This window comes from Saccoglossus kowalevskii, chromosome 12, assembly GCF_978046115.1.
Source record: "Saccoglossus kowalevskii chromosome 12, keSacKowa6.1, whole genome shotgun sequence".
Classification (NCBI taxonomy): Eukaryota; Metazoa; Hemichordata; class Enteropneusta; family Harrimaniidae; genus Saccoglossus; species Saccoglossus kowalevskii.
The window spans coordinates 33739702-33764527 of NC_140652.1; the positions used below are offsets into that span (position 1 = coordinate 33739702).

The following is a 24826-nucleotide window of genomic DNA, read 5'->3' on the forward strand; positions in this document are numbered from 1 at the left end:
AAATCTCGCAGAATTTAACCAACTGCAACATCTAATAATTATGAAACTAATCGAACAGGTATACAGGTATACAGGCACGTATACGAGCAACTGAAACACGAAATTCGAACTCGCAACTTGGCAAATGCGCCTCGTCACTGTTAACAGACTCGCTCAGAGTTTCGCCCCAACGCACTGTTTTAACATATTCGTTATTTTGTTAATTTATATGGTGGAGAAAATATCTTCACATAATTCTCATCTGTGACTGCAATTTTACCATTAATAATAAGTATGCCTCTTGGGTATCTTAAGTTTCCCCAATTTGAACAAATAATAACTACAAATTTACCTTCACTATTATATACTACAATTCGACTGTTTTCACATATATAAATATTATCAAGCTGGTCAACAGTTACTCCATTTGCAATAAGTGAACACGACCCTTTAATGTGAGATCCCATGAGACGAAATAAAAACACGCCATCAAAACTGAAAATCATTATATTTTTACAGCCGGTGTTTGATACTATTACATTCCCTTTGGAATTTATAGTTATGAATGTGGGGTCGTTAAATTTACAGGAGCCATCACCCTTTCTTCCAAACGACATGTCATATTTGAAATCATATAAGTGGTATAATCTGATACAGTGAGCACCCCTATCTACCACGTACACAATGCCATTATTGTGATTGATAGCAATACCCCAAGGGTTTTTTAATTCCTCGCCAAAACATTGTATAACCTTCCCAAACTGATCACATACAATCACCTGGTTATTACCAACTGATGTTTCATCACTGCCATCTGTTATGAAATATCTATTTTGCAATGATACTGCTATGTCAATGGGATAGACTGTTTTACTATACCCTGTGAATTGTACCTGTCGTTTTGGTCTACCGTACAAGTCAATGACCTGGACTCTATGGTTACCATGATCGGCAACCACAATGTAACCATTTGTATCAATAGCCAATCCAATTGGTTTTTTAAAACTACCAATTGTGCTTCCATGAACACCTAGTTCCCTCTCTAGTTCCATTTTGACGTTTAAGTCAATGCTGTGCGACGTACTTCCTTTTAGTTGCTGAACAGCAATTCCTGGTGGAGATTTAGCCCGATTGGCCGACATTTTGTCTTGTATTACTTCATCATTATCATCCTCTGTATTTGTTTTGCCATTACAATCTCCTGGCAGGGCAGCTTGGTCGCCATCCCCATCAATGATTGGTATTAGCGGCTCCTTGACATCAGAGAGAAACGCATTGTTTATTTGTGGTAATTTTCCTAAGACGCCAGTCAATACAATAGTACCATGAACAATATCCGGCAGGGTGTTATGTCTAATGTCCCCCTTTACATCCAGTGTTGCCATGGCTTCCAGTTGATCTGTTGTCTGTTTACTTGATTTCATCAGCTGTGCAGCATTGCAATATTTTAACATATTTTCAGAGAACATTATTGTGCTACTTAATTGCTGTTTTGTAGAATCGTTGATACTCATTTTTTCGTTGATGTCTGCGTCAATTGAATCAAAACGTGAACACAATTCAGCTAGTAAATCGCTCTCTTGTTGTTTAATCAGACCAGTTACTTGTTCTATTGTGGCTTCTGTGTGTGTCTTTAACTGTGATTCTTGTTGTGCACGTTGGTCCGCTAACTCTTTTGAGTGAACCAATAAATCTGTATTGCTCTTCTCGGCTGCTTGCACTCTCTCTCTCAAAATGTCGATATGATTTGACGCCAAAGCTTTGAAAACGTCTGCCGCGCTTTGTAAATCAATCACATCGTGCCTTCTATGTTCTGATCGCAGGCATATATGACATATTGTTGCCTTACATGCATTACAGTAAAGTTCAACCAATTTGTCTTTATGCAATGTGCAGTAAACTTCGGATGTGAATGCTAATACGTTTTTTTCATTTACCTTTTCAATGTCTGCGATCTCCATGACACCGTGGTGTTGTGTCAATGGCATTTTATTGTGCACATTTATGCACGCATTACAAAAATTCATAACACAGTCCGCACAGTTGTGTGTTGAGACGTTTCCCTGACAACCATGACACGTGTCACCATGTTGCTGTTCTTTGAGTATCTCAACCACGGAGGTTATCATAGTACTTGGCGGTAGTTGTTCAACGCTTTCAATAGAATGACTACATCGACAATTAGGACAGTCTAGACCGCCATGTTGTTCCATCCATGTAACCAAACACTGCTCGCAATAGGAGTGTTGACAAGGCAACAGTTTAGGATTTTTGTAGTGCTCCAAACAGATTGCACATGTCAACAACGTGTCATCAATCTGCTCAGTCTCAACAATTTGTGAAGCCATGGTTTAAATACAGTGCTGGTCCACCCAGTGCAGTCCAGTGTTTGTTTAGTTTATACGCGGTAGTGAAGGCATACACGTCTAGTACAATACATTCAACAATGTCACGTGATGAGCTTTTGTTGTCACAGTCTCCTTTGATTTTGTCGACGGTAACAAGTCATAAGTAAAAAGATAACCGGACTCGTTTTGATTATTAGTATAATGTTATTCCACACATACTCACATCATACTAATTAGAGGAAAAAGGGCGACACAGTAACCATCATTTCGAATCATAAATCACCGCTATCAGAAATGTATATGACGTCACAGCTTCACATTAGCATAGGATAACATAAACCTGTTATCACAGATGAATTTAACAAAGATTATCCAAATTTAAGTAAATTTCTTCAATTCTGGCAGTGAATGATCCCCAACAGCTTCATATTGGATTCGGAGACTCGGAAGGGTCTAGATTCGACGATATGTTCAGCTTCACCTCAAACGGTATCTTGCTATAGACCTTTCTGGGGGGATTTATTATTATTTAAATAACATAGCTAGGAGGATGATTGCAATAAATTGACGAATTCCATCCGTGATAAAGAAGCATTTTCAACATTGTCCCGATAAATGCAAATATGCAAATACTAGTGTTAATTTGTGTTGATGAGCTTGAATGCAGCTAGTTGTGAAAACACTCAAAGTTGCATGGAAATAATGATGGTTAAACGGAGTGGACATAAACTGAAAAAAATACACTTTTCTTGGCACGTTTAAAATGTAGTCATATATATTCATAAGTTTATCACGCATTGCTATGCAAATGTTATGTGAACAATGCACGAAGCATGTGTACAAATTTATACTTACACAAACCGTAGAGGAATGTGATTGGCCAGTACAGACTCATTATATTTACATAATAGTGCACCTAGTAATGATTGACCAATGAAAAGCGACGTTTCAATAATGGCAGTGCTCGGTGTTATGATATGCGATATTTTTGGTATAAAAATAATTGACATATCGGGAAATGACCCTTCACCCTTCTGATAACTATTTCAAGGTACTAAAATTGTAATGAAACCAAGGTCATTAAAACATGTTAGGCTACTCAAGAACGCAGCATGTATGTACTCATATGGTGGCATATGCTAAGAACTTAGTGTTGTTTGGTTGTTTTGAACAATCACACAGCACATAACATCGGTCTGTGTAGCACGCCCTCTGTAGTTAGGTCCGTTTTCGAAGAAAAGACTAACATAACGGTTCCCAACATCAAAATAAACATGACTGCCCTCCATTATGATCATAAAAACGTTGAATGCTCAGTGCATTGCAAAAAAGGTGATATATTATATAACGGTGTCGGATTAAATATTAACTTCAAAATGCTCAATAATAATAATAATATTTTTTTTTTAAATATCCTCGTGTGTAGGCTCATAACCAATTTAAAATTACACAATTCGTTTAATACAGGGATAAATAAATAAATAAATAAATAAATAAATAAATAAAAAAATAAATAAATAAATAAATAAATAAATAAATAAATAAATAAATAAATAAATAAATAAATAAATAAATAAATAAATAAATAAATAAAACTTGCTCGTATACGTTTCTCATAATTACGATCCATAGACTACGTGACAAACGGTGTAGTTTAAATGTTGTATTCGTTGTAAAGTACGTGGATAAACATATTCAATGAACAAAGAGAACGTCTGGTTCCTAAGGGATTAAACAGCCCAGAACTAAAGAGAGTCACTCCTTTTTTTAACTCACTCTCTTTACTGACACACAAAAATAGCACTTAGATACAATAAATCCAGTCAACTTTATAAAAGCAATGTAATGTTGTATTGTGGAATACCAGGGAGTTTATTGATGAGCATCGTAGTCTTTCGTTCTATATCTCTCTCATTTTTTACGAAAATAGACCAGTTCGACGATCCAGCAGACAAGAAGATCGAAGACCCTGCAAATTAAATAAAATATGAATATTTATTTAAGCATTGACAAATATAAATACGGAGGTTCGATGTAAATCTCTAGTCTACAACTGGCAGTTTTAGCGTTTGTATGACCAATCAACATTATAATGTGTGAACGACAGATATAATATAATGACATCTTCATAAACCCCGAAGCTTAGATAATGAATTGTATTAATGGCAAGCGCTGTGGCGCGGCGTGCAACAGCCTGGCAAAAATGTCCATACACAACAGTAGATATTTAACCTATTTTCAACGTGTTATTGACAAGGAAAATAAAGTTTGTAATATATTCATCTGTCAACCCCGTTGTCGTATTCAAATTGTGTGCTCTATGTTGTGATGAATCGATTTCACCAGCGATCTGCACGGGTCCAAACCGTCAGCTACGCACGCCGTACTCTGTCCATACGTGGACTTTTCCATTTCAATATGCGAATTCGCGTCTGTGAACTCGCCAGCGAACACGGTTTATTAGCGAGATTCGTTCTACATTTAGACGTTATTTGTCGAAGAGTGAAATGTCGGTGTGATTAGCATAAACTGGGAGGGGGTTTATTGTGCTTTATTCAATTGCACGTGACCAAGATTCTTTAAATCAGCTTCGTGTACCAGATTATGAGAAATTACAATACTTTTTCCGTAGAGGGTCAGGAGTGGTTCTAGGATTCTGGAATAGGGGGGGCGATTAGTTGGCCGAAGGAAAAGTTCGCGAGCGCCGATGGCGTGAAGCCCTGTTGGTTGTTAAAAAAAATAGGGGGCCGCGGCCCCCTCGGCCCCCCTAAATTCGCTCATGAGGGTCGTTCACGATAAAAGCAGCCTTACATGTTTTTTTCTTTATTATTAGAGATAACGTTTGCCTTGTTTATCGTGACTGCAAACGTTTAATTACAGAACACAATTAAAGTGTTATACTACAAGTAATACTACCTTCCAAACACAACGTTAATACATGTAGACATAGAGTGTACTTTCCTCCATGAGTAGTAAATTGTCAGGAGCAATAGCTACAACGTTGTATGCGTCATAGCTGGCTGTCTGTGTTAAAAAAAAACACGACACGTGTGTACGACTCCAGTAAATCATGAATTGTCAATCACATTTTTTTGAATGCAATTACAGTGGCAGTGTAATGCCAGATTGTACTGTACAACTGGTAAAAGAAAAACCCAAATTCTATACACAGATACACAACTGTATGTTGCTTTGTATTTCTTCATTTTTTTAATTAGTATATTTAAAGCGGAGGGGTCGTCACCTGCGCACGCGCGAGAATACAGTCCCAAACGACGATAACAACACACGCTTAAAACGCAAATGCTCATGGGAAGATGCTTGTTTGTAAACAAGGACACGCTATGGCTACCTGACGCATGCCACTCGACTCCCCCGCTTTAAAATAAAAATATAATATTTAAAAGTTTTAACGTACTGTAACATATTTCCTGCTCCACCAATGAGGAAAAATAATAGTCCTTCAATATATCATTATTATTTCCATTCACAATATCACTCCATGTATAAATACGCTGTCGTGGTATAACATCAGATAGATATTCAATAATTTCCTGTAAAGACCACAAACACATTCATTCAGTATTTATATGAGTGTACAATCACTGTACACCCGTAAACCATAGCGCCATCTAGTGGCCAACAGCAGAGTATTTATAATGCCATATGTCAAATAATCTTTTTTTTTTATTTTAAATTAGCTTACCAACGACCATTGTGGACAGGCAACATATAAACACTCCAGTTTATCTTTTTTCATGACGTCAGCTACTGCTTTAGTCACGTGATGCATAACCTTTGATAATGCTGATTTTATTTCATTGCAAGTAATGCCACGGTGTTGGAAAAAACATCTTCAATATAAAAATAACTAAGATTCAACATCGTGTTTGTATATGTGTGAAATCATACATCACCTCACGCTATGCTTAAATTTTGAATATGTATTAGTATATATTGCTGTATTACATATTACTGGCACATTTCACAAATATCATTATTTTGGGGGTTGTCCGTTAGCTATACGACCTGATTGTATTTAATGTCGTAACACGGTTTGACTAATTATAGTAACGTTCACTGTCTATTCATTCATATGAGACAATTTGTGTACGGTATGGTACGAATTCAAACGGTGCATCCGTTTGAATTCCCCCATGCAATTGTAAATAGAGACACATATACCCCACTTCTGTGAATATCAACAATGGATCGCAAACACAGGACCGGTTACGATTGTTTATGTTGTATTAATATGTTTAGCTGCAATCTGTATACTTATGTTATGACAATCTTCCTATTTATCATTTCTTCCAAATATACTATTTTCATGAAACTGAAATACTGTACGAAGAATCCTCTAAAACTAAAGATAAGTAGAAAGGCGTGCATCCCCACCACACTCTTTCTAATCCAATTTTGGTGTTCTATTTTGTATGCAAATCTTCTCCTAGTTTCATTATTCAATGTCTAATTCACAACAATTGATAATAATTTGATTGTATTTGATATCATTCTGTGATACGTAAAAACATTGAATATAATGGTATGTTTACGATTAAGCATAATCAATTATTCATTTCTATATCAATAATGACCAAGAAATCAAAACAAATTCCCGTGTTCATAACACTTAAATCGTGTAACTTCTAGGTCGTGTAAACGTCATAACTTACTACATACAAGAACTTACGGCATTTCTGCTGACTTATTACGCCAATGCATCGCCAAGTAAGGTCTACCACCACAGAAACTAGTTAGAAGATCATTAGTGACATTCCTTATAACTGCGGACCTCTTCAGATGTGTTCTGATCTTGGTGAGTAATACGTCCTGGTTTGGTATCTGTAACTTAGAGTCCAGCATCTTATATATCCCAAGGCATGGCGAGTGTAAGACTACCTCTTCCAGGCTGCTTATGTTCAATACATCGATTTTAATAACCTCACCCGGAAGTGGCATTCCTAATATGGAGGTGAAAGTGTTTTTATTAGCACCTTTGTATCCAGTGCTGTCCCACGCCACTACTTTAGTTTGACCTGAATTACAGTTTTCTGTAAATTCTTCAATAGTTGCTAAAGGTAACAGTTTTTTCAACTTGCTCACATCAAATGTGTCACTAAATTGTCTCATATGTTCAGTGCTGTAACCGCGGACATGTCCTCCATGAAGAAAAAATGGTGTCATCACTAGTGTACGATTGGACAGAAGAGCTAAAAGTATGGCTTTCTCAAAACCTTTGTACTGACTGTTCTGTCCACCGGAGCTATGTCTTTGAATGTTCAACAGAAATCTTCTTAAATTGTGTGTGTTTGTATGATTTCGATTATATTTTGTGATGTTTGACTTTGTTGTGGATAATTTTAGATGAGAAGTTTCCATTGTAATCTCGATGTCTGTGTTAACATCTGTCATGGCGGATGTTGTTGTATTGATTACATCAAAACTATTAGTAACTGGCTTCGATCGTTGCTGCAACATACAGGAATAATACAGGAAATTACAAATACGTGAGTCAGACATTTTGTTAGAACATTATCTTGACTGTCATGGTTCATTTGCGGCCAACAACGACTGTACAATAATAAAGCATTGGAAGAATCTGCCTATTTTTTCATGTAGCTAAATCTTATAGTGATTTCTCGTAATGTGTCAGGCGATGATGAATATATATACATAAGGATAGAAGGTGTTTTTTTTTGTAATATTCAATAGAATCAGAACAAACTTTCACTTTTCAATAGTATGAATAGAAACACAAAACCATCACTATTCATATCTATCATTACGAAAGGATATATTATTATATTAAATATTTATCAAGGCCTATTATCACTATTTTCTATGCAGTATACGTATTGATAACAGCTTTCGCCTATTTTAAAAGATATTGTGTGAGCGTGTACTATGTTATAACAACCTATTTCACGATCCTATTTGGGTCTATTCCCCCTATATTCCACGTCCTTACCAAGACACATTATACATTGAAAGGTCACCCATATAGTACTTCATCAAAACAATTGGTATTCGCAGCGCAGTGGACTAGTGTAACCCGTGCCGCATATATAAACGTCATATGGGTATAATTATGTACAATATAGTACATATATACTACTTTAAATAAAACCGTTATCATAATGCTTGAATTCAATATAATAGAACTACAGTTCAGTATATTGTATGAACACATTAACAAGCTAATATCTGTATGAATGCAAACCTGACCTGGTTACGCCAGATAAGTGTATGAGAACTTTATAGTATTAATATTGTTAAATATTACTCTTACCCGTGTTGGAGTATCCTCGTTTTCATATTCATTTATATATGCGACGATAGATGGGGCTGATGGAGTCATGTAGTATTCAGAAATCACAAGTACAATAAGAACAATTATCGAACACATCAATAGAAGAAATTTACGTTCTTTCCAGTACCAAGACATATCGAACTTTGCATAACCAATATGAGTGATACGTCACGCATTATGGCGGTGTATGCTAGGATTACAGATGTGGAATATAAATACAGCTGGTACATACATCTGTGCATATTTTCATATGAATAAAAACAAATTTGCATATTTATTCATAAATATCATTAAAATAGGATACTTTGCCCGAAACCCCTGCTTATTTATACTTAATATCAAAACCAAGAACTACAATTACCTAGTACTATTTCTTATACATTATACTTATCGTAGACAGTGTAAACAATGTTAATGTGCGAGTGTGTAAATGCTAGGGCGCTAGTATACGTCAATTGTATCTTTACCTGAACCAACATACAGAGAAATAATATATTTAAATATTACTTTTATTACAATTTATATTAAAAGCATAATCAATGTGAATGGTTGCCGACGCATGCATGTTCTTTAACGATTATAGGTTAACAATATATACCGGTATGCAGCTGACTCGCACACGTGTGTTAAGGTGTAATAAAGGCGAAAAATATCACAAATTATTGCAGGTTAAATAATTATTAATTAGAACAGACGTCAACTTGTATTTACTTTTACGTAGTACGAATGAAAATGATTGTTCATTATGGATGGAACTATATCGAATAAAACCTAAATAATGTTTTATTTTATTATTACAATAATTATGTTATAGTATATTTATACACTGATCAAAACTGTGTTTACATCTGTTTACACACCGCTGAACGTGAACTTGACATTGACATGAGCTAGAACCAACCCCAATCCCTACCACTTCTAGTAGCTCATGATTTACCGATTGTACAGATATTTGTTAATATTTAATGTAATTCAACGGTAAGGTGTTGTCGTCATGGAATAATGCAATTTAACTGGTATGCATCTATTTACAAAGTATTGTAGCACATCGAGCAAATACTGCATATTAATCACAGTTCGGTGCGCTGTAATTAAACCACCAGCTGTATACTGCATGTCTGTTCGTCTCAAAAACGTAATACTTTACCTGTGTAAACAATTTAGCTGACTAAGGTTTAATAAAAATAACTGTTATTCCAATAACACATCATCGTGTAATTGTGTCAGTTATTTTAAGATGTTTCTGTGCCAGGCGACAATTCCGGACATTAAATTGTTGTCTCTCCTGATCTGTGTTATGTACAAATTACATGTACTAGTGCTGACACATGCAATTTTGCCACAGAAGCCATATTCTATTTGGGCTACATGACATGGCCGTGCGGCCATGTTTCTATCAAATGGCAATTTAATGGGCTATCGTGGCGTGCGACAGGGCTCGGTTGATCACAAGCACCTGTGTCTGGAATGTCAATACGACAATACGACACTCGTGTGATGTAATAATAACGTGAATGAATGAAAGCAATATAATCAACAACTGTGTTTATTTGTGTAGTCGGTCTACCTTTAAAATGAAGTAAACCCTCAAAAACAGTTTGTGTGATATGAAAGATCTGTCCCATTTACACTACAGAAGTTTTTACCGCTAGAGGGCGTGGTTTATAGGAATGGTGCAAATACTCATGTATTCAATCTTTGCCTCCAAGACCTTTATAGCATACACGTACACGAACACCACCAACAATTATACCTGTGATGTATCTATTAAAGAAGAGGAATTAAAATGGGTGACATCATTGATGAGCGTGAAAATGACAGACCTCTACTGATTCAACTCCCATTCATATAACGACCCAAGCTTTACATCCTGATGAAACTGATGAAGAAGATTATATCAGTGTTTATTTTTCCCATGAGTGAATCTGAAAATAGCAAAGGAAATTATTTGTTAATTGTTGTTTGCTTTCAAATTGGACATAAATACACACAGTAAATTTGAATGTTTGTTTCTAACCCAATGCATTAACCCAGTGTTAATAGAAGCAATATTATACGTATCTCAATGTAAACTCATTTTATGCACTCTGTTTAGACAATGAGCATGAGCTTTGATATGCATCAAAGGACATACAAACGAAAATACAATAAACATACCTGTTGAGTTGAAGATGAGGGTGGTCATTATTGTGCAGCATAATATGCGAAAACTCATAAAATGTCTGCAGCCTGTTCATAGATTGCATGCAACTAAACATCCCAGACCAGTATGAGTATTATTTTGAGTAACTCCGGCTGATGTTTTATTTACCATAACTTGAATATAAAAACAAAAATACAAAGAAGATTCAATTATTTAAAGTAACACCTGCTTGTGTTTTATCTACCATAACCTGAATATACAAAAATACATGAAAGAGTATTTTCCTTTATAAACAGAATAACCTTGGTGTTATACAGGAAACTCGTCACCAGGTAGAAGAGTGATTGGGGCCATGGACAATTTTAACAAATATGGGTCAAGTGTTAATGACAGTTCATTCAATCTAATCTGACATAGTGATCAGCTTTCAGTTAAATGTATGGTTGATGCGTGGTATCCATGGTTGTCATTTTATCTCATCAATACTAACGAAGCTAAAATCATCACATCAAAGCGCCACTTAAACATGCATTTAATCTTTCTACTATTTCGTATCCTATTAAACAGTTTGCTGTGTATAATTGTATTAAATTGCATACATCAGGATACCATGAATGTATACTTTTGTGGCAGGAGTGAGAATGGTGTTGGCACTTCCATGCCAAAGATTTAGGCAAAGAAGAGTTAAGAAAAGATGTGATGGAATGTGATGGGATTTCCTTGAATTGTATACTAATGGAATGACGCGCATTCCAGCTATGACGATAATGAATATGGAAAAGCCTGAAATTCCTGAAATTCAACGACAGATATATTTGGTCGTTGGTTGACCATTACCGTATTAGTACATTTATAGGTCGTGAAATAGAAGACGGAGACGAGGATAATGATAGCCATTATTTTGTTTGTGATTAAGTAGGTACGTGTCTCCGCTAGTTAGATTCAAGACTTTTTAGGGCATGTATCGAAACTTACAAAAATAGAAAACTTGATATTAAAAGCACGTTTCCATTATTAAAAACCGTTACTCACATAAGCGAAATATTGCATTTATGGTATAATGAATCACTAAAATATGAATTAATTTGATCACAGACACATCCCTATCATTGAGAGCATGTGCTACTAATAGAAAAAATAGTACGTTCTAAATAAATGTGTGTATCCTGTTAGCCATCAGTTGAAGTTTACACAATCTATAATCTGTCTTGTTCAGGTACAGCTCCAATACGAATACACAACAACGTTTAATTTAGATGAGGTTTAAAACTATTATAGAGATTTGTGTTATATATTACCGCCTAGCAAGTCAATGCACTCCAGAGACAACAGAAATGCATCGAGTGCGATATGCACTAAATACCCACTTTGTTTCATTAATGTGTTCGAATCATCCAAGGAATTATGCCAAAGTCTCCTCTTTTTTCATATATGAGACATGTATGTATTCGTAGCATGTGACCAATACTCTTTAATTTTGTGATATTGCAATAATAATATATTCTGGCAACACATTGATCTTATACAGAAAATAAACTTCATTTTTACTGGAGTAAGTATAAATACATCAAATACTGTGTGGCTGATTTTCATTAAAATGTTTAAGGAAAGTTCGAAAGCATTTTAAGTGCGTAAGTATAACTGAGGAGGAAGATAAAGACGATGACTGATGCTCAGATGGTTTTTAAAATGTGGACCATACATTGCTGCAAAGAACACAGAAGTGGTCACATGACATGGATTGAGTGTAGTATCAGGGGGAAATTCTTCTCTTCTTCTGAGGTTCTCCAACACGTGTCAGGGGGAATTCTCGTCTGATCTCTATATCTCGTCTGCTTGAGGTATCGGACCGGGAAAGTCACTTAAGCCTTACAGTCAAATAGACGCACACAACGAAATACTCTCGTCTTTAGTCGGTCAGTCGAGTACTCTATAAGACACAGCGCCCTTGGGAAAAGTCCCCAAGACTATCGCAAGGCTGACCCAAGACTGACCCAACTAAAAACTCTTTTATTCACTTTCAAAACCTTAACCAATTACAAATCAGTTAAAAGACTTTAAGGCGTGGCTTTTAATCATACAGCCAATCACACTAAGTACTGGACACGTCATATCTTTTGATTAATCGTTCACTATACTACTAACTGCGAATACCCAACTGTCAGAAATAGCGGTCCGGATGGCAACGGTTATATCGTAATTAGTTCCAAATCACTGAGTCAAGTTCCGTCCAGGACCTCGCATGAGCCTAAACGATGACAGACATAACACAGCCATTCACGAATAACCAGCTAAACAAGTCGATCAACAGATACGCAAAAACTAATTCATGACAGTAGCAATAGAACCAATTATGTTAATAAACATTGGTTTCACTTAGATTGTCAACGTTTGAATTATATTCCAGGTATTTAGCATCATACAAATCTGAGTGAGTGAAAAAGCAGTAAATTGTGATACGATTATGCAAATTTGATAATTAATATACATGTATTTGAACAAGCTAGCCACAATCAGGTTCTCGTGAAAATTATTTTGTCCAACCAATAAACAGAACATCTCTGTACCAAGTTGAATTGAATAAGTGATTCCTGAAATGTCATTAGAACAGACTTACATACCCAATATGCACCATACAGGTAAGCCCAACGACTCACATAATGTGTTAAATAAAATAAATGTTTCACACCCCAACCCGCCAAACCCACTTTTAATTACATCGTTGCTTGTAAGACAACGTTTGATGGTTTGCGAACAAAACAAAAAAAAGGTTGTTAACTTCTATGATATTGTGTTCACTCGAGGGAAGTCAATTATAATCACCAACGGATGTCAATAGGGGATTTTCCGTACAATTGCGAGATCTCGCGAGATGTATGAAAAACGCGCGTCGAACATCTGCCGCAAAAATCGAACGATTTGATTTTGAACTAGAATTTCTTTATTTCGTAACTCACATCGACCGGCCGATCTTCGACAGAGGAGTATTGCTTCCAAATACCCTTACTTAATCAAAATTGCCTATCATCAAATGTGGACAGCACATTATTAAGCATGGAAATGTTCCCCAAAATACTTCGCGTTTGTCGAATCCCACGCGATGTTTGACGCGACTACGACGCTATGACCTTTGTTTGTCCTGTTTTTACGTTCGATTTCACGCATAACGCGTGATTCTCGCAGTGAACGGAAAATGGTCTATTGTACCTTACGTTCAAATTATTTACTGATATGTATGTATATCACCCACAAAACATAATGCGATATTATATCTCCAGTTCACGTTTTGGCGATTAAAAATCGGTATTGGTGTACTTCGGTATTGTTCACAAAACAAAACAAAAAGTCACAAACGATTGATGTTTTTTTTTTTTTATATTCACTATAACAACTGTTGAGGGACTGTGAACAAACTCAGTATAGTGTGATATAGCCAGAAAATGTCTGCTTACTATTGATAATTTAATACATAATAACCATATAGTTATCCTATATACAGGTCTGCAACACATGGATACAAGCATACAGTACAATACTAATAGCCAAGCTCGAAATTCTCCGTTCCGGTGAAACACAGACAAACACAACCACTGATATATTTACTGCTTGGAACCATTACGAGCTATCGTACATCTCTCTGTCCCTATCAATAAATCGACGGACTTTGTCGTGAAATATGTGCTACCATTTCGATATTTTCACTTGATCATACGTGACTGAAACTGGACTTGAGCTAACCGACAATTGACAAAGCCGTGTTCACAAGAAAAAACAAAAGAATGTAAATTACCAGCGACAATACACGCGACCCATTCTTAATCCTAAGCTGTATGTACTATCATACATTTGAGCAGAGGATGATAAACAGCGGCCTCGACGTTGATTTTACAACTTACTCCTGAATGCAGGAAGACTTTTGTAAACTGAAAACCAGGCGTGATATTGTTATCAATAACTGTTGTTTGGTCATGGAATAAAATGAATATGTTCAACAAGAACAAATAGAGTTTATTTTCATTGTAATAAGTCAATGTGAAAGAATTCCAACTGCAGTAAATTGAAATAATAAATATATTATAATATATATATATGTTATAAAAAGTTGCTAATGATAAAGTCAAACAGCAAATATGGATACAACAGATGACATAAGATTGATAAGCATTGTAATCACGAGTCCATGGCAACTATACCGAAAAGTGTTTTGCAGCACATGAACTTGAAAATGATAAATATAAATACATTTTGGTTTCGACACTTGACAGCCAAGCACGATCATAACGACCATGTTACATAATAGAAACACAACTTTGCTGCAGTGGTAATCATACAGAATAAATCCTGACAAAATTGTGATGCTTAACCATATATGATATGTATTCAAATGCATTCTGTAGGAGCAAACAGAGCAAACAGAGACCAATATATCGGTTCTTTTGGCTACTATTAATGTTATCAGTTGCTGCCATGTCTCGATGATCATAAATTGTATTTAGCAATCACTTGTCATTATTTAATATTTAACTTAGCATTCTGTAAGTCATGTATGACACAGCTGTGACATACATTATGACGTGTATGTTGATTCGATTAGTTATTTCAATTTATATATAAATATATTTCATTTCCACTATGTTGTTGAAAAAAGCAGCCACACATACAATGTAATTGCCAAGGGAAGATGAAAATTTATCAACAATTGAATTGTTCCAACACTGTACTCGTTTATACTGTCGTCACACATTTTCTGCTTCATTAATATATATAACAATTCTCGGTTCTGATAATTTGATATTTCGAATTATAATTGGGCGTCTGAACCATTTCAGAATTACGTGTAGTATAAAATGTATATAGTCACATGTTAAAACTGTTCTCGAACCTGTGACATATTTAAAGACAAATTACTGTGTGTCCATCAAATAAACAGGACCTATATTGTGAGTCTACTTTAGTGACCTGTTTCCACGTATTGGCGGAGTTACATATGCATTTACATAAGTTTAAATCTGTATATTGTTACATTTACATTTTTGTTTCACATAAATAATTTTTTCAAATTATTGAAGTTTGTTAATTGTTGTTTGATCATTCAGTTTTACTGTAGATTGTGTGTGAATGTGTGAATATATTTTTGATTATAATGAATAAGGTGTAATTTACTGTTCTATGTTTTTGAGAACTAGCCACTGAATATTTATTGGATTGTGAATCATATATGGAAAATGTGGTATGAAATATGTATTAGTGTGTGACAATTGCGAATGAACCCTGTTTGTTTAGGTGGTTCATGCGGTCATGAAATAAATCACGCCATAAGTTACAGCGTGCCGTAATTTTGCGGTATTTTACGGGGTACTTCATCCTACCATATTAGGAAATGCGAATTCCAAATTTGGAATGATTACGCGTGTAAGCGTCCTCCAATAATAAAAACAAACATGGCTGCCATTAGGGCTGACCGGACTCTACACAAAGAAGTTCGCTGATTCTGTTCTAATCTTTTTGGATTTCGGCATTCCCATGGTGTATCCTTTGAAGGAAAAGATTTATAATAATAAGGTTATAACGAGAATACCTCAAAGTATGCACAAAGACAGAACAGCTGGAGTATTGATCGACGCGCAGTTTAATATTATTTAGCAAGTAACCATGTTGTATCTGGCCAGGTCATGTGGGTCACATGAGTAGTTAGGTGATTGTAATTTTTGCATGGAGTTCTTAACCTTTGACCAATCCATTAAATATCTAACCATGTATTGCGAGTCACGTAACCTTAGTTCAGTTTGTGAAATTCACCTTTGACCTATTGTCATTAAAATGTAACTGGGACTCCCAGGAGACATGTGCCTAACTAGTTTGGAGTCGCTAGCTGTTTGTCATTTGGGGTTTTATTGTGAATATTTACATCATAATATAACATTGCGAAAATCACATGAAGACATATGAGATAAAGTTTGAAGGCCCCAGCTATTTCCCCCTTTGCTTCACAAACACACACACACACACACACACACACACACCCACACACACACACACACACACACACACACACACACACACACACACACACACACACACACACACACACACACAAACAAACAAACAAACATGCACACTCGCGACAACTGACATGTTCATCACAGTACATAATAAAATAAATGAAAAAAGAAGAATATGAACTTCACTGCATTTTTTATTTCAAAAGCTCACGTATACTATATTCTGGAATTCCGGGTAGTGCTTTTATATTCAGAGTTGTTTTGTTTTCTATATCTCTTTCGTTTTTTACGAAATTCGACCAATTTGATATTCCAGCGGCTATAAATATTTTGGACCCTGCAAAATAAAATACAAAGGTTGGTTGAAAGAGCGCTATAATTGTAATAACCACTATGTGTATATACGGATATGTCATTATACATTAGGTGTGAACAATTGTTAACCATAGGGTATTTTTTTGAATACTCAATGATAACCTGGGTAGGGAAGATGGCGTAATTCAACACCACTTTATATGTAACGTTTTATGTTATATGTACTCATTGATTATAAAATGAAATATAATACAATGTTTATTTGCCATAGATTACATAAAAGAATAACAATACAACAATAAATAATAACTAATAAATAATAATATATAATAATAAATAATAATAATATTAATCTATGGATGGGAAACAGAAATTAGCTGATGCAGAGCTTGCCTAGTCTGTTTCCCATCAAAATATATTTTTAAATAGCTATTAATTAAAAAGGGCAATCAAGTAGACAGAATAAACTTATTGACAATGGTTTGCTTACACACAGATACATGTTTGTATGCCTCTATATATACATATTGGAATATGACTAAGGATGATTAAAGTGGATTAAATAGTCTTTCACTTCTTTTTTAAAATTTGCTCGACTACGAATCAATTGGATATCTGGGGGTAAGCTGTTCCGAATTTTAGTTCCCTTGTAATCGACTGAAAACTGACCCAGATTTGTCTTTTTCATTGGTAGAAAAAAGCTTGAATTATCCTTTGACCTAGTGTGATAATGGTGAGTATGGAAAGAGAAGTAGTAATTAAGGTCACGTGGCAAACTGTGAAATTGTAGGTCATGTATAAATGTACATAGCTGATACTTAAATTGGTCATATATATTGAGAATACGTAGTGACTGAAACAGAGGTTTACTATGTGCACAGTAATCTTTAAAATGTGCGATACGCACTACCCCACACTTCTAAACCATAGGAGATATGAGGAAGAATTAGAGAATTATACAGAAGGATAAGAACGTATTTGGGAAGTGTATGTCTGAGCTAAGCAATTAAACCAATTAAAGGAGTTTTCTTTTCTAAAACTCGATTAATATGCGGCTTCCATGTGAGATGTTTATCTACCAATACACCAAGATAAGTAGTAGTATCGACTTCCTGGAGAAGTGCACTGTTTAAATGTATGTTTTGTTTGTTTACCAGCTGTTTCTTAGAGGTGGAAAACAGCGTGTAATTAGTTTTGTTGGTATTAATTGTAAGTTTATTAGTGTTGCACCATGTGTTCACAAGATCTAAATGTAAATCAACTTCAGCGTTGGGTATACTACTGTTACTGAAAAATGAATGAAAAAGATTTGAGTCATCAGCAAATAATTTAACTTTGAAGTAAACTGATGATGCAGGAATATCGTTAATATAAATTAGAAAAAGTAACGGTCCAAGGATGGAACCTTGCGGCACACCATAATTAATTGGGAGAGTGGAGGAGGTATAACCATCAGCTTGAACAAACTGTTTTCGATTCAATAGATAGTTTTCAAGCCACTTTAAAGGTTTTCCACGAATACCATAGGAACTTAATTTGGAAAGAAGAATGTTGTGATTTATCATGTCGAAGGCCTTGGTCAAATCCAGGAATACCCCCATCACGATATTACCATCATTAACTCATAGAAAAGATCTATTAACGCAAGCTTGGTTCTGTATTTTCTGCGAAATCCATTGGTGCTTATTGATAATATTAAATTTGTTAAAAAAGGAGGATAATTGTTTGTGGAGAGTTTTTTCAATAATTTTACTGATAACGGGTAAGATTCAGATGAGTCTGTAATTACCAGGCAATAGGGTGAACCTTTTTCGAAAATAGGAGTAATTTTGGCTATTTTTAGTTAGTCGGGGAACACACCAGACTAAAGGACTGATTTATAATGTGACAAAGAGGTATTTAATGAAAGGGGCAGCATCTCTTAGAAGACTGGAATAATTATAGTCATGGCCACAAGATTTACGCGGGTCTAATAATTTTAGATCAGATTCTATTTCATGGATGGTAACTGGTTAGAGAAAGAAGAAATTCAAATTGGTAGTTGTGAAGTAGTCCAAGGAATCGGCAGATGTGTCAATATTCATATCAAGTTCCTCCCCAATATTAGCAAAAAATCTATTAAAATAGTTATTTATTTTTATTATGTCATGAATATTCATGGTTGAGAAAGCGGGTTGTCTATGGTAAGTAGTTTTGGCAGTCTACCACGATTCCCTGTGGCCCTTCCTGTTAAATTATTTATCGTTTTCCAGAGAATAGTCGGGTTGTTTTTATTTAGATTAATTAAATTGGAGTAATATTTGTTTAGATTTTCTATTATTATACTTATGCTACAGTAAGCTTCCAAAGCTGAACATCCTTATGGTTGGGGGGGGGGGGGGTCAGGTGGGCTGATGTGGAATATCATTTGTTACTTATCTGTAAAAACGTCTACATACTGTAACATATCTCTTGCTCCACCAATGCCGAGAAGTAATAGTCTCTCAACATATCATTGTTATTGTAATTCGGTAGATCTTTCCATGTGTAAATCTTCTCTCGTGGTATTACATCCGATAGATTATCGATTATGGCCTGCATTAAAACAATAAAATATCATTTATGATGCCTGCCCAGCAACTGCAATCAACAACATCAAATATAGTCACACAACTAAATTTAGTGACTGACTGACTAACTGAATTTATGAATAGTATATATGTAATTAATATTTTGCTAACTGACTAGCTAATAAATAAATAAATAAATAAATAAATAAATAAATAAATAAATAAATAAATAAATAAATAAATAAATAAATAAATAAATAAATAAATAAATAAATAAACAAATAAACAAATAAACAAATAAACAAATAAATAAATAAATAAATTCCACCACATAATCAATCAATCAATCAATCAATCAATCAATCAATCAATCATTCAATCAAACAATCAATCAGTCAATCAATCAATCAGTCAATCAATCAATCAATTTACTATACCATTGACCATTGGGGACAAGCAACATAGAGACACTCCAGTTTCTCCTTCTTCATCAGGTTAACTACTGCTTTAGTCACGTTGGGCGTGACTTTCGATAATTCTGATTGTATATTTGCACATTGGTCCATACGATGATGAAAGTAACACCTTGATTAATGAATACATAAATGATACGTTACAGTTTGTGAAAGGAAAAATATAAATCGCTGTTTTCCCATGTCATTAAACAATCATGTGGAGAATTACGAAAGTGTATAAAAGTATATATACTATTTGATTCTATTGTACCTAATTATGATTGATAAGCTGTATTTCAATAATGATATACCACATTTTACGAAAGTTCTATTAGAAGCACTACTGCAAACTGTCTGTCTTACTAAAATGAATACGTTAAAAGGTTAAATGAACATGTTCTGACTAAGTTTTGATTTAAATTCAAAGTCAATTAATGCTGCCACGGACTTTGCATACCATTCATGTATCTCAATGTACGAATAAATATGAACTGAACCCCTCAAATGAAATTAGTTGTTTTAAAATAAAAACGTTTTGTTGAGTATTATTTTTAGATTTAAATTTACTGAACCTTATTTTTGTGCGTGCTCGGTTTTTATTGGTAGAAACAGTCTTATCAAATTATATTATCAAATATAAATGTTTCTGTTAACAAAACAACTTGTGGACAACATGTTCACATCAGTTCGAGGGTTAGTACTGATAGTATAGTGAGCGAGTGACATTTTTTGCAACATGTTGTGTCACTGTCAATTAAGTACGTACTTAGCATATAGCGTTTGTCAAGATTGCGAGGTTTTACTAAGAATAGAACTGGCATAATCATAGAACACGGCACAGCGCGTGAAATCAATTTTTTTTCTATAATTTGTTGTAAATCCGAAGAACGTCTATTGCTTAAACTAAGCCCCAGGGAATTCATTGCAACGGCACAACAATAATTAAGTTTGCTGTTTGTTTGTATAAAAACAACGTGTTCAACGACGAATTGATTGCACGACACGCTCAGCGCAGTACTTGAAACAAGAGATTCAAAGTCGTCGGCAACACTTTTGAACACGCAGTGTAAAGACTTTTACGCATGTCTGAACATTCTAATATTTTTGCTACCATATGTTAAGCAATGCTAACATTGTAAGCATTTTTTTTCCATAAAACATGTACACTTACGGCATTTCAGCCGACTTGTTACGCCAATGCATTGCTAAGTAAGGTTTGCCAGCACAAAAACCAGTCAAAAGAGTGTCAGTGATATTTCTTATAACAGCAGACCTTTTCAGATGAGTTCTAACCTCTGTGAGTAACTCTTCCAAGTTACGTATTTGTAGTTGTGCTGTCCGGGACTGATACACACCGAGACACGGCGCGTGTTTGACTATGTCTTCTAATCTGCTAATGTTAACTGAGTCGACGTTAATAATTTCTTCTAATTTTGGAAGTTTCATTTCTAATTTTGAAGTAAATGTATCTCGATTTGATAATTCGTATCCAGTGGTGTCCCACGCCACTATTTTCATTTGGCTTGTGTTACATTGTTTCTTGAATTCATCAATGGTAGAAACTGGTAATAGTTCGTTCAATATTTCCACATCAAATGTGTCATTGAATTGTCTCATGTGTTCAGTGCTGTATCCACGAACATGTCCTCCATGAAGAAAAAACGGTGTCATCACCAGTGTACGATTTGACAATAGAGCCATAACTATCACTTTCTCCGTACCTGTATACTGACTGTTTTGTCCTCCAATACCATGTCGTTGAATGTTCAACACAAAATGCGTTAAATTATTGTCCTGTACAGTATGATTCTGGGTCCGATAGCCGGCAGTTACGTTTGAATTTGTGGAACTGTTGTCTTGGGACGGTGCAGCTGTAGATGGTTCAAAAACTATAGCTTTTATGATTTTAGTTGTCTTGTTAACATCATACTTTAGTGTCGTAGTCATTGGCGTATGAGTTAAATCCACATTAGCTTTTCTATATTCTTCTCCATGCTGAAATAAACAATATGAACAGATACATTTAATGTGCGCCATTTGATATATAATACATTTTATTCAGGTGTGAGTAGAATAGTCAAAGCGATAAATCTCGTGTTTCAAAATCACAATATGTTACACTTAGATATTGAGATTTTTACGCAGAGGCATAATTGAAAATGAAAGCGGGAGGTAAATATGTGTGACGTTTCACGGCCAATCAAACAACCTATAGAAAATGACAATGAATCAATCTTGTGTGGTTTATGTAGCCCAATTTTCTGACAAGTCACTGACTGAATGATTGAATTAAAAAAAATCAGATTATTAATAAATGTATGTTTATGGTAATTTCAATATCCATATTCTCAACCAGAGTATACGTATACGTATGATTTCAGTGCCCAATATTAGATTATTGGTTCGTAATGTCTCGGCGTTATCGACATTGCCGATAACAATATTTACTTGATATGTTTACGTTGAGACATTCCAAAAAGGGTTAACCTGGCGTATATGGATTTTACGAAAAACTCGGCGCTGTCTGAGACTGCAAGTTTGACCTATGTACTATGGTATTTTTCAGTCCAATATTGACTACCGATGCATGCTTTGGGAACGTTAAACCAATCATGCAATTCGATCACAGAATTGCCTATTTTCTGGTCTTTCTAACTTATAAATATTCTTTAAGATGCAATTAAAGAAACACATTTTCACCTAATGTCAAATGAATGATAGGAACCTTGAGTAATTGTTTATTTCCTAAACCTATTATTGAGCTGACACATGCGGAGTGATACTGAAACGGCCAATACAGTCATGACAATGATCGACTTATATATATTCAGAATTTGGGCGGGAAGATTATCAGTTACATTGTTATAATTGGTCAAATAACATGCGTTTTGATTGGCTACTTTTTACATATTTGATTGGTTACAGAAATGACAATTATGATTGGACGAGAGGCCGAAGTACATCGTCTGTAATTGGTTTTATAGAGGAGACATGTGATTGGGGAGAGGTTGAAGGTCGAATCCGAAATTGTCACCAAGCTCGGTGATTTTGAATTCCAACAATACCATAAAAATATCGAGCGTAAGATCCTAAAAGAATTATCTCTTTCATATTGAAGTGGATAGATATAATTCTCATTCACACTGAAATAACACACTTCACATTTGAATGTGTGCAAATGCACTGGTTTTATTAACCGTTTCGTGGCTGTAGCTTGCATTCCCAATCATTAGATTAATATTTATTACTAAGTTTTTTTTTCTTTATATGCAGCGCTATAGTACCTGTTGCACTACTTGCCTGACTTGACGGTTATAAAATTGGAAGGGGAATTGAATACGCCCATATGATACATATGTGATCTGTAACATGCGCATGGTCAATTGCAGATAATACATAGCGGTGAAAAAGGCACCACTCTGTTACAGTATGAATGGCTCCAAATGATAAATAACACTGGCAAAGGACACGTCTGTATTATACATTCGTGTGATCAACAATTGAAAACAACACAATAATAACAGTCACTATAAACTACATTGGTCGATGTCATGGAATTCTTTGCCAAACATCACGACATCAACATTGATAAATATAAAATCACCATATTGGATTATTGGGCCGTAAGCTGGTACGTTTAGTCCGTAAATTGAATTCTGCTCATCGTCTCACCAAATCTCACATCGCTATTTGCCTCCGTGTTTATACATATTCATGCATTCAATCTGTTGTACTGGGAATGTTGTCGATTCGTGCAGTGACCCAAATACAACAATTGAGGTCTGGCAAAATGCATTTATTGAAATTGGAAAACCTGTCAGTCACAATAACTAATCCCCAGAAAACCTTGCTTTCTGTTGTTGTTTTTAGGAAAATATCAGGGCGTTTTTACCGACACTTCACTTCTGATGCCTACCATGACACAATATGTGAAGGGTTATCCCGGCGTAGTAAGATTTAAAGCAAAAATCGGCAGTGTTTGAGTGTACACGTAAAAGTGGTTTTGTACTATGGTATTTTTCAGTCCAGTATTGACTACCGTTGCATGGCTTTGAGAAATACGACCAAGACAAACTTATCAAAAATATATTTTATCAACATTAATATATATTAAACCACTATTATATATTATTTATATTTTTGCTTACAAAACATCAAAATGATCCTAAAATTATCATAATTAAAATACCCACTCAATTAATATTTTTGACGGTGATTAGTAAATATTAGTAACTATAGTGTATATAGGTATACATCTTCTGAAACGTTGAAGTATATGGGGATATATTGCGTAACATAAATTGGCGGGTTGGTTGTGAATCGCAAAGTACAAATATGTAACATACTTATATTATGTGCATTTAATATACACTGTGTAAAGTCCAATATATTGCATAATGCATCTATAGTAACATTATTACCCTATTTAATCTAGTCATGGGTTTATCTCCATGCATTCAGAATATGTATTATTGTTTGAATTGCAACTGGCGGTTTGTTTAGGCCATGAAACAGCGATGTACTATTCTGCTAGAATATCTGGTATGTACATATATCCTACCTGTGCGTTACCGTGGTGTTTCCCGTACTCATTCATTAATATCAATGGAGATATGCGTGTCAATAATCCATTCACATGGCGTTCTGAAATCATCAGTACGGCAATCGATATTACTGAGAATAACAAGAGCAGTGGCTTCCGATGTTTCCAACACCAACCCA

The 24826-nt window shown here is 34.9% G+C and overlaps 3 protein-coding genes across 3 annotated transcripts; all 3 read right to left on the reverse strand.

Moving 5' to 3' along the window:
- LOC144357560 (E3 ubiquitin-protein ligase TRIM32-like) lies at window positions 1–2327 on the reverse strand. The gene has a single exon (XM_078011700.2). It carries the CDS (start codon window positions 2325–2327, stop codon window positions 192–194), a length of 2136 nt encoding a protein of 711 aa, XP_077867826.2. The 3' UTR covers window positions 1–191.
- A 1648-nt stretch (window positions 2328–3975) lies between these two features.
- LOC146735750 (uncharacterized) lies at window positions 3976–7467 on the reverse strand. Its single transcript, XM_085506597.1, has 4 exons — window positions 7021–7467; window positions 6034–6181; window positions 5746–5881; window positions 3976–4296 (listed from the first exon to the last, which is right to left on the reverse strand). Exons 1-4 carry the CDS (start codon window positions 7458–7460, stop codon window positions 4157–4159), a joined length of 864 nt encoding a protein of 287 aa, XP_085362723.1. The 5' UTR covers window positions 7461–7467; the 3' UTR covers window positions 3976–4156.
- Window positions 7468–16961: 9494 nt separating this feature from the next.
- Window positions 16962–24826, reverse strand: LOC102803071 (uncharacterized). Its single transcript, XM_006820012.3, has 5 exons — window positions 24666–24826; window positions 21276–22099; window positions 20087–20234; window positions 19539–19674; window positions 16962–17122 (listed from the first exon to the last, which is right to left on the reverse strand). Exons 1-5 carry the CDS (start codon window positions 24756–24758, stop codon window positions 16980–16982), a joined length of 1344 nt encoding a protein of 447 aa, XP_006820075.2. The 5' UTR covers window positions 24759–24826; the 3' UTR covers window positions 16962–16979.

Excerpts from the sequence above, each read along its gene's own strand:
- LOC144357560 (XM_078011700.2), bottom strand. The coding sequence starts at position 2,327 with ATGGCTTCACAAATTGTTGAGACTGAGCAGATTGATGACACGTTGTTG.
- LOC102803071 (XM_006820012.3), bottom strand. The coding sequence starts at position 24,758 with ATGATTTCAGAACGCCATGTGAATGGATTATTGACACGCATATCTCCA. Across the intron at positions 19,675-20,086 it reads CTTGTCCCCAATGGTCAATG|GCCATAATCGATAATCTATC; the intron begins GTATAGTAAATT and ends GTTTTAATGCAG. Across the intron at positions 17,123-19,538 it reads GGAGCAAGAGATATGTTACA|GGTCCAAAATATTTATAGCC; the intron begins GTATGTAGACGT and ends TTTATTTTGCAG.
- LOC146735750 (XM_085506597.1), bottom strand. The coding sequence starts at position 7,460 with ATGAGACAATTTAGTGACACATTTGATGTGAGCAAGTTGAAAAAACTG. Across the intron at positions 6,182-7,020 it reads AATAAGTCAGCAGAAATGCC|ATGTTTTTTCCAACACCGTG; the intron begins GTAAGTTCTTGT and ends TTTATATTGAAG. Across the intron at positions 4,297-5,745 it reads GGAGCAGGAAATATGTTACA|GGTCTTCGATCTTCTTGTCT; the intron begins GTACGTTAAAAC and ends TTTAATTTGCAG.